Here is an 11,202-nt window from a genome sequence, read left to right as displayed (position 1 = left end):
AGTTAGCACAACATTTAAAAAAATCATCGGAATTAAGATGCCACACGAGTATTCAAAGAAAATTTTCAGTGCACGCTTAACCAAACAAAAATGCAATATATGATGCAGTGAATTCAAAACTCAGCTATTTAATGCTTTACAGAAATCAGTTTTCGGTATACAAATATATCTTCGGAAACGTTGAACATATAACTATTAAATAAAGACTTAATTAATACTGAGTTACTATTTTAAACGTATTTGAATTTCAAATCAAAATAATTTGCGTTTTTTTTTTAATAAAGCCATCGCGTATGAAAAGACAATATTTTTAACGTATTTGTTTTAAGTATCTAATTTGCTAACAGGAAATATATTTAATTTGTAATAGTTCAAAAATAATTGATAATCATCGCTCTTATTTGTGTTTCTCGATCACTTAATGTCATGACTCTAAAATCACAGAGAGACACTTGGATTTTATTAGTTTGTTTTGATTATACTGTTTTTTTCTTGTCTGTTAGTATTAGTGTCAGCCAGAGCGTTCGTCTATTACAAATGGGTATGTAATTAGAAAATCGTAAGCCAAGAGGTTTTTTTCTGACCGAGATTGAGATTCTGACTCAATGGAAGGTTAGTTGTGACGCTCACTAATTCTTCTAACGCATTGTCTCTTCTGAACTATTGTCAAGCCAACCTCTTCTCCAGAGAAAATGTCACGCCCAGCCATGCGTTAATCCTACGGTGGACGGAGTGTATACTGTAAGAAATTATTCGTAAATGGTTGCGATAATAACGTCTGTAACACATTTGAGAACGATAGGCCTACCAACGTAATTGTTAATGGATGTATGGCGGACGCAGGACATACTTTACACATCGCCGTGTGTTGGTACGAACACGTTGTGTTCAAACTGAATAAAGGATCTAATAACGCGTTTGCAGAACTAATTTGTTATTTTAATCGAAATCCATAGTTTCGATTCTTAAAGAGAAATTAGTTCACTGGGTTATATTAATAAACTATTCAATGTAATGTGAAGAGTTCCTGTTATTCGTTGAACCTTCCCGTCGGCTGACAAACTCACTGGTTACTTGCGAGAATAGTACCATCTGGCCCGCAAGAGGGTGAGGGGGGGGGGGTTTGTTCCGTGGGTCCAGACCTCTCCCTTCCAGGATTACACAAAAAAAAAATGAGTGAAGAATAAGAAGGAAATCATAGCAAATTAGCTACTTATAGATTATTTTATAACGACTATTGTAATGTACAGTGGGCTACGATAATGTATTTCGTCCCCAATCATAGCCCGACATGTCTCGTACACAGAAGCGGAAGTAATTGTTTTTCCAAGTAGTATATATTTAATTCCGGTTTGCACACGTGTTAATGTAAGCGTGTCTTTAATACAACGGCATGCGTGTCTCAAGTATTTAATAATATAAGTATATGTGTATTATGACTTGTTTTAAAGACATCATAAAATTGAATTACAAAAAAAAGCATTAAAAACAATTAAATCAAAATATTAATCGTGTAGTTTCTTCAAGAAAAATCGTTACTTTTGAGTTGTACTTGTCAAGGTTTTAGCTGTTATTCCCTCAGATTTTATTCAAGTGCGACAGTACGTATATTTTCTTTTAAAATTCAGCTATGGAGAGACCCCCTCGTTCACAAAATCCTGGCCACGGCCTGGCTACCAGCAGTTTTGCGTCGTGCATCTTCGAGTAACGTTCTCTGTTTCAGACCAGCAAGCTGGTAACTACCGTCAGATAAGAGAGTGGCTAACGCATTGCACCCACAATTACCGCGTTCAGATTTCCCTCCTAGCTCGCGACCGCGCGATTCGTTGCTGCGAGTATTAGCGACCGCAGTTTGCTGTCGCCCGGTAAGAAATGTTCGCACCCGAAGAGACTAGCATAAAAATGCGCGTCGCATCGGTAACATTATACCAGGCAATTTGTTCCAACAGAAGCATTAATAAAATTAATACACTATTTCCAAAATGCATCGTTATCAGTTATCTTTCCGAAGATGAATTGCTTGTTCGTTTACCAGCGAAGTGAAGATTAAAATGGAAATGATAATTTATTCGTCGTCGCACTCCAGAAATTTAGCAAACCATTAGAGATAAACTAAAATTTATCACAACTTATGAACGGTTAGTATTCAGGTCCACAACTCTGACGCAAGATTCGTTCCATATAAATTCTAGCTTAATTTGTAAAATTTTCACGAAGTGAAGACTTAAATAATAATTACATTACGAAAAGAAAACACTGCTATCATAGCGACGTTTAAATGCAACGTTAATTTTTTTAATGTTCCTCAGAGCTCTTAACAGTAGCAAATGCAGGAACAAATTTAAAGTACAAAAATCGTCTGTTTGGTAAGAAATTTTATATACTTAACAAGTTGAAAGACTCTACGCTTTAATTGTAGGTATCTGGATAACATTTGTGTACAAAAATTGACGTGAGAAAGGAAAGTTTGGAAGTATGCGTTCTTCCAGGGATTTCTGTTTTGAGCTAATATATTATATAAGTTTTATATACTTCCGTTAATAGTTAGCAAGATAATTTATAAACCAAGTCACACTGCAAGAAAAGAAGTAATACTTTACTAGTTTAGTACGCTTTTTTATTTACAGATACACCGGCAGATTCACTTAAATATCAAATATATAGCCAGATATATCACAGTCTCATAGTATGCGATGGAATTTTTTGATGATGGATGCGATGTCATGGTGACTGAATTCCAGTGTCTATTTGAAGAACCTGAAACAAAACCAACAATTTATTACACACAATGTAAAACAGCAAAGTAATTGAAAAAAAATTTTTTTGTAATTTATAATTCAAAAATCGTACATATAACTTCTGAATTTTTTTTACGAAAGATATTTAATTACGTAAATAATTCAAACCTTAAACAGTCAAATGTCACATAAAAATTGTGTTCTTGTTAGCTGACTTTTAATTACAGTCCAACCGAAAAGCAAACAGGTGAAATCACATTTTATATTAGCATTTCCCATTTCAACACCAGGTTAAATACATTTTTTAATTCAAAAATTTTATTTTGGCTTGTGTAGCGGAACACTGTATAATAGTTATAAAATAATTTCCCAATTAAAAAATTCTAGACTAGCCTGATATTAAATTCATTAAATTTTCCAGTCACTACAAAATAAGCATAACGCGACAGGGAGGTAATATGAAACGGGATAACATAAATTAAATCTCCTCTTGCCAGTTTATTATATAAGCTTGAAATTTTATTTGCCATCAACAGCTTTTGATCCTAATCATATACATATTCACATAACACATAATCACATATTTAAGATGTTTTCGTGGACATACGCCAAATAATGCCCTTTTTGTAATGGCAGTGTTTATGTTTATATAGCTTGCGAGTACAAATAAGCTATGTGATATGAAATACTAAATGTTGACGAAAAATCTATCTATCCGTTGCAAATAGGCACGGAATTAAATTCGTATTGGTACACGTTTAGAAAACAAACTTAACAAACAAGTGTTCACTTAATTTTTGCCTTTAGTCTTTTGTGTGTGGGGAAGAAAATTACTGATGACGGAAGCACAGTAATTTTTTTTTTGTAAATGGAACATAAATATTAATGTAAAATACAGATATTTGTACACTTGATCTATTACATGAAAACTATTGTATCACTAAAAAAATGTTTTTGCAGTAATACTAGGTTCGGATTCTCACCCGGATATTTATGCTTTGTGTTGTCCCATTGCCACCAATAATTAAAATTACTTGTTAACCGTTCCCTGAATAGCTTTTCAGTATTAAGTGCGCATATTAATAAGCATCATATAATAAAATCAATTTGTTGAAAAGTCGATTATCATTTCTATGGTTAAAAAAATATAAGCTTGAATGTAATATCAATTTAAATATAAAATGACGCTTCAATTTTCGTAACAAATTCCCAGTTATAATTCAAAAAGTTAATTTTATAAATGCAAAAATAGCCATAGCCAAATGTTGTACAAAGCAGTTTTTCGTTTCAATTCCATCCACCTTATAATTTATTCATACTGTTACATATTTTGAAAATTTAATTATTTTTATTCAAAATATATTATTAAAGTTATGTAATTTTGTGAGTTATGTAAGTAACTATTTTGTTCAAGTCCCAGTTAGCATTATGCAGTTAGTAATTAATTCTTTAAATGAACGTTACTATCATAACTACTATAATATTAGTAGTATGTACCAAGAAAGTAAATTAAACCTGCAGGATAGTTATTCTTGCGTTTTCGCAAGTTTTTCATAGCATGTCGGTAAGGTCGACACGTGAAGTCTTATTTTATCTCACGTTTGATTCAAACTTTAGGCATGCTAGCCTAATGCAAGCCTAATTTATTCAGCACAAATAAAAAAAAAAGGTTTTGTAGCAAAAAAGGGCCCGCACCAAATATTTTGTTTTGACAACTACCAAAATATTATGTTCATTAAGTGGCTTACCAACGGCATCAATTTGCTGAGGATACCATTTTGTTCCGCTATCACAACAAAGTATTTTGTCGGATCTATACTGACACACACACACACACACACACACACACACATATCTGTACCTCGAAGACATGAGGCGCTATGTCGCATAAGCCATATTCTTCATGAGAGCAGTTTAAATAATTTTAAATATCACCTCACCTATTTACTCAACCATTTTCTACCCAAAATAATGTGAATTTTTAACATAGTGTCGTATGCCACTAGAACTAACTTCAAACGGTGGCCAAGTTTATGGTTAAATGGGCCCAAAAGTGGACACAGTGTCTTATGCCTCAGAGGTAGCTTTACCTCGGAGGCGTAAGACACTGTGTCCACTTTTGGGCATATATATAGCAGTTGGGGATTGCAAACTACTTTATCCTAGTGTTGTTTACGTGCGGTGCAGTGGATTAGCGCCACTGTCCCGGCCGGGGGCGGCACTCACGAGTCGAAGAAGCCGCCGCCGCGGCCGCCGCCCCCGCTGGAGGCGGAGGAGGAGCTCTGCGAGATGCTGGCCGTGAAGGGACCGAAGCCGAAGCTGGAGCTGGCGGACTGGCTCTGTGACGCCGAGTTGCCGCCGCCGCCGTGCCCGCCACCCCCGAAGCTGCCGGCGGAGGCGGACGAGCCGGCGAAAGTGCCGCCGCCCCCGTATCCGCCCCCGCCGCCGCCGCACTTGCGGCAGCCGTGGTGGTGCGGCGACCGCCTCGCGCGCAGCAGTGTTGCCACGTCTGCAACGGTCGCCAGTTCGAGGAGGTGTTACACGAGAAGCCTAAGATGTCCATCAAGTTCTGTCCCTGCCCGAACACGCCCGAATATTCACCTTTGGCCAACCTCAGAATTTGTTTTACGTTTGCGCAGGGGAAAATGAATTCAAATATTAAAAGTGGTCGGTTGGGTTAGCTACATTAAAACACTTTAAAACACTATGGACGGTTACTTAGGTTAGTATAGCTACATTAAAATAAACAGAGAAATATAAATATATATAAATAAACCCGAGGTTGTCCGAAGGTGAATATTCGGGCGTGTTCGGGCAGGGACAGAACTTGATGTACATCTTAGGCTTCCCATGTTACACAGTTGAAGTCAAACCCTGGCCGTATGAAGGCTAATGCATTTGCAAGTATAATAATGCATTAGTAGGAACCAAGTGCATTGCTTGTGTTGTTACTACCATGGAGGTATTAGTCTATGGGGCGGGTGTCTGCTCGGAAGTTGAAATCAACTGGTTAGCAATAATTGGTTAGACAAACAGATCGTAGCTGTATAAAGGCTAATACGCTATAAACTAATTTAATCGCTAGGAATAATCTAAAATATGCCTTCATGTAGCGAGTTTTGCTAAACAAACATAATAGCAACATGCCTAAAAAAAATTATGCCGACAGGAAAAAGGGGTGAGGTGTATAAAGTACAAGTATAAACATGGCAAAGATTGTACACACCAACTCCCTTACTTCTTAATCTCCACGGTTGCTACAGCTAAAGTAATGCCGTAAAAAGAAAGATATTATATCCGAGCTGTCCTTTGTTGAACAAAAATATAACGATCTATAGTCAAATTTTTTTTTTTAACTTTTAACTCTTTTTCTGAATATTCCTTCGCAGTCATGTCCTAGATTTCAATTTTCTCCTGCTCTTCAAATACAAAACTTTCGGGATCGAAACTTAATTCCGCCATCTCTCTCTCTAGAGTGCGAATTGTAAACAAAAGCCACTTTGCATTTCATCAACTGATTTTCACCATTTATATTGGCAAAACGTACGCCACTGTTAGAGCCATTCGCATCAAGACAAGAATCGGTGTATTATGATCATTATTAGTCTGTGGTTGAAGAGCAAATTTCGGTGTGAGGCTATTGTCTAATAACTGTCTTGTCAGTGGTTGGTAGATTGTATCGACGTTTTGGTCCTCTTTGCACCACAGGCATCTTCAGGGCTGAGAAATACACTCAATGCTCGACCTTGGAGATGCTATTTTGCAAAGCAGAGCGATATGTCGGTACAATCTACCACTTCGACGCGGCTTAGCTTCGGAAGAATTTTTTTTTTTATATATATTAACGTAAAACGTTCCAGAATTTGTTAAGTCTGCAGTGACAACACTCCTATTTTGTCCACGCGTGTGTTTATATTTTTCTCCAGAACGAAAACATACAACTAGAAAGTCGAAATACGGAGATGTTTTATAGGAAGATTCAATTATTCGAGATTACGAAGGAGTCTTCGTTTATCTGGGTTAAATTATTCGTTGAAAAGTCCGTAAGTTTACTGTAGTTTCTAATGTCCCGTCTGGCGGACTTACCGATGGCGGCGGGATGCGCCGTGCAGCGGTCCACGACCTCCAGGACGAAGAGCGTCGCGACCAGCACAACCACGAGAGTCAGTTTACCCATGGCGACCCCCTGCGTACTTCCTGAGCGAACAAAACTACGCAGCTAGGTCGGCCTCTGCCCTCGTCTCTGCCGCTCGCCGGTGTACCTGCAGACTGGACAGCCCGCCTCCCGGGCCTCTTATATAGGGGCGCTAATTGCGCGCGAGGCTGGGCCCAGGGCTTCGGGGAGGCCCGACCGTCGACCTTAGCCGCGCAAACAAGGAACCTGTTCCTCCGCCTCCCCCCAAGGTCACTGTCGCGCCTTCTCGCTAGGAAACGGAATACCCGAGGTCAACACCGGCCCGAGTTATTCTCTTTTTCCCCTTCCGACTGCCGCGTGGAACTCTATATCCGCACTCGCTCGTTTGATACTCCTCCTCTGATGGCCTTCCATCAGAGGGACGGGTTTCTTCCCAGCGAAGCCTCGTGTTTCAGCGGTGGGCGCTTCTGTTTGTTTTAGTTGCCTCCTGGAGGCCAACTTTCACGGACCGGCCGTACGAGTGTTTACCCGGCTCGGGCCTCTGGAGATTAGGTTCGCGAGATTAACATCTTGGCTCTCGTAGTACGACATTGGTGGGAGCAATGTCGTGATTGCGACGGAAGTCAAGGAACGGAAATGTGTAACAACCACAGTCCTGCCACCTGCAGCAAACGCAAAAAAAGGAAACTTTATAGTATTAAAACTTTACAAAATTATATAGGTTAGAATTAATTTTGGCCTGCAAATTGAATGATTCGGTAGTCGACGTAGTTTCTACCGGTCACTACCGTAGTCACTACAACGTGTGATTCGCTCCATAAATGTAGTTGAAAACCACACAACACGAGAACACATGAATTTGCTCGATACCCAGTTTAGATGTTAAACATCACTGACTAGTACTAAAAGACTTGCTCACAATACACAATTGTCCTATACACAGTTTTGTGTGCCTTCAGAAAATGTCTTCAGTCTATAACAACGTAACGCCTTAATACGCGTGGATGACGCTAATTTGACTCGCTGAGGCGCTTACTTCAAATTACAGATATTCTGGTCCGAAACAACGTTGTAGAGATATTTGTTAAGTTACGCCGTCTCCCTATTCTCAAACGCCAATTATTTGTCTGTTCATAAAGAGACAGCCATGGAGGAAAAACTCTAACTAACTGCCGAGACTGAACTAGTTTTAGAATTGGTATTGAATTGGCCCCATCCTTTAGATAGCAGCTTTTATAATATATTACTAACATAGCAATATTGATTGCGAGAAGTAATGCTTCAGCTATTATTAGGCAAAGAAACCAATGAAAATTAATTTACTTTATTTTGGTAGCCAACTATTTTGTGGTGCGACATATAGGCCCAAAACTACTTTTAAAAATATGTCTCAGTCTCGACAATTAGAGTTTCTCCCCCATGGTTAAATTATCCTTATAAAGCTAACTTTGAACCTGCCGCCCGAGTGTTTTTTTGTTAGTAGTTACGTGCCCACTCAACATATATCGTCACATGTCACGCAAAACATGGTCTCAGCTTCTACTGTAAAAGCCACGCGTCTATATCTCCCTCCTTGCTCTATGGACACAGAAACCAGAATTATATTTTTCGTGGTTAATTCGACAAGTGAAAGCTAGAAGTGAAAATTCTATAAAATGGTTCAGGGTTTTTCGTCGGGATGGTTGGACATTTCAAGTTCATACCACATCAGTTTGGTGGTAGTAATATCATCGCGGGCAGAGGCGGACAGAGGCTGGTCATGCATGCATCACGCCATGCACACGGCGCGAAGCTGCTCTTAGTCCAACTGACGGTCTACAGCGCGCTTTTGGAACACCCTCAACATTGGGTGAGTGTTGTTCTCGTCGGGCAGACGACAATGAGAAACGTGACCATAAATACGTGGCAGCTTTTCACAATACCACAATGCGATACGTTCAAATAATATTTAAACAAAAAATGGGCGCGTGTACTTATGTACGCGCGTTTGAATTTATACTTACTTGGCGTAGTAAAAAAAAAATATATTTTATATGCATGCAAATAATTAACAGAAATAAAATAATAAAATTTCTGGAGTGATATTATAAAGAAGGTTGGTAAAATATAAATTCAATGTAATTAAAAATTTTTAAATGACTACTCAGTATTCAATATTAATATAAACTCGTGTATAAAATTTAATTATTTTAATTAAATTTTTTTTAATTATTTTAATAATTATTTAATTTAGTAAAATAATTGAGATGAATAATAATTTGTAATGAAGGTAAATTAATATGCTAAAGGTTTATTCTACATTATTAATAATGTAATAATTTATAATGCAAATAAATTAAAAATACAAGATCATAACCTAAATTAAATACAATTGAAAAAGTTTATAAACTCAATTTTCTTTTACCAATATTCACAATAAATAAAAGTTTCTAATGATATGGACCATTATTAAATATGAATCACTAAAGTATAAGATTTAAAAGCACATATATAATGTTTATTCGTATGTAGACTTTTTTGTATGCAGGCTTTTTTTTTTCTTCTTGTGAAATTTTCATAGCATGGTGCGCGCATTATAAAAATTAATTCTCACCATGTTTTTAATAACGCGCCTAAAGAATTATAACTTTTAAAAAATGCTCACGGGTGCGTGGCCTTCACGCGCGTTAGAAGTGAAACTTAACAAGATAGAGTTCATGAAAATGAAAAAAAAAAATTGGCATATTTACACAAATGTGAAGTATGCTTATGCAAGTGTGGTATAACATAAATATGCCGTCGACTGCTCGCTACTCCACACTCGTCACGCTCCGACCATGTGATCACCTCGATTTCTACCAGCTGTAAATAAACTGCACTTGAGGCTAAACACGACACGACAAACCCGATTAGGCGCCTTACATCGTCCCAGCACGACAGAGTTACAGTCCAGTCACTTGGTGCTCAAAAATGCGTTTGCCTGGATAGTTATCCGGGAGTTTAAAAAATTGGTATGCTTATAGATTTCGACGTGCTCTTTTCCAATTTTCACTTTGCTACCGATCACATCACCATTTTGAAAAAAATGGCGCCCCAAAAAATGTTTTTTGACAATATCGCATTTCAACTCATTTCACTATAAAAATAGTTATGTAATAAATTAAACTAGAGGAAATTTACTACGTACTTTGTTTTTTGTAAAATCAATGGTTTGAGCTAATGATTGCCACAAAGTCTACTCCAACACGCGTAGGCTATTGGCAAAAAAAACTCATTTCCACACCACCAAAATGGCAGCGTGAGCTGCAATGATATGAAATAGCAAAGTGACAATTCGAAAAGAGCACATCAAAATAAATAAAAATACCAATTCCCAAAACTCCCGGAAAACTTTCCAGCTAAAACTACCAATTGACTGGACTATCTATCAATAGCGTAGGGACAAAATACCACGTTAACATTAACACGACGAACTCTATTATGGCTATCGGAAAATCATTTCAAGTCAAATGCTTCCATAAAATGCAGTATATAATGCATCAAAAACAATGTAGGACCTAAAGGAATTTTTTTTTTTCCTGTTGACAGTTGACAGGCATAACAATAAAACATTTAGTCGTCTATTGCGCAATGTGAGATTTAGTTTATTTTAGATACAAGGAAGCAAGCTATAGATGTGTTAATAAGGGGCAAAAAAATAATTCCACTGTTAGCTATGCTAAGAATTAAAAATAAACGTGAGAAACAGTTTAAGTCACACTACAGATATGAAAGCGTAGGCCTACCCATACGTAAAACGAAATTTCGTTTTTTTTTTTTTTTTTTTTATCAAAAAGATTTACCAAGTAGGTAAATACTTTTGAAGTTTAGTTCTGTAATGTTTCAGTTTTGTTTTCGGTCGTGTGGCACGACATGACGGGATTAGAAATAGAATATAATTATTGTGGACCGTCGGAGCACGTGTTTTAACGTGTTACGTCACGGGGACCTGGTATTTCATTGGCTGCTGAACTTGTTGGGCCTGTCGTGTCGTGTTCGAAACGGCATTGTGACTCCAACTTCATTTTAATTTCGATTCTATCATTTTGGTATTTTATTAGAGTACGTGGTCTTCCATGAAAAATAAATCCAAAAATTGTATTTTTGAGCTCTACCTTCCCAGAAAACACAACGATTCACACTCAAAAAAAGTAGTTTTAATGTAGCTAACCCAATCTAAATTAACCGTTTGTTCACACCATTTCTCAAATATTTATTTAAGCTAACCTAACCAACCGTTCAAGCAATTTAACCTGATAAATTTTAACCAAAGACCTGATAAATTTTTCTGGACGTGGAGGAGCCATTTTA

General features: G+C 37.3%; 1 protein-coding gene across 2 annotated transcripts; it reads right to left on the bottom strand.

Annotated features, from left to right (window-relative positions):
• Positions 1–466: 466 nt before the first annotated feature.
• Positions 467–6,995, bottom strand: LOC134535528 (uncharacterized). Of its 2 annotated transcripts, none has more exons than XM_063374672.1 (3): positions 6,825–6,995; positions 4,915–5,247; positions 467–2,757 (listed from the first exon to the last, which is right to left on the bottom strand). In XM_063374672.1, the coding sequence occupies exons 1-2, from the start codon at positions 6,913–6,915 to the stop codon at positions 4,961–4,963; spliced, it is 378 nt and encodes a 125-aa protein (XP_063230742.1). In that variant the 5' UTR covers positions 6,916–6,995; the 3' UTR covers positions 467–2,757; positions 4,915–4,960. The 2 variants fall into 2 exon arrangements, with proteins under 2 accessions (XP_063230742.1, XP_063230741.1); XM_063374671.1 differs by having other exon boundaries at positions 4,965–5,247.
• Positions 6,996–11,202: the final 4,207 nt, after the last annotated feature.

The sequence above is a fragment of the Bacillus rossius genome, chromosome 8, assembly GCF_032445375.1.
Source record: "Bacillus rossius redtenbacheri isolate Brsri chromosome 8, Brsri_v3, whole genome shotgun sequence".
Classification (NCBI taxonomy): domain Eukaryota; kingdom Metazoa; phylum Arthropoda; class Insecta; order Phasmatodea; family Bacillidae; genus Bacillus; species Bacillus rossius.
The sequence above is the reverse complement of the archived record's forward strand: the minus strand, read 5'-3'. Positions and strand labels throughout refer to the sequence as shown.

Excerpts from the sequence above, each read along its gene's own strand:
- LOC134535528 (XM_063374671.1), bottom strand. The coding sequence starts at position 6,915 with ATGGGTAAACTGACTCTCGTGGTTGTGCTGGTCGCGACGCTCTTCGTC. Across the intron at positions 5,248-6,824 it reads GGCGCATCCCGCCGCCATCG|ACGTGGCAACACTGCTGCGC; the intron begins GTAAGTCCGCCA and ends CGACCGTTGCAG.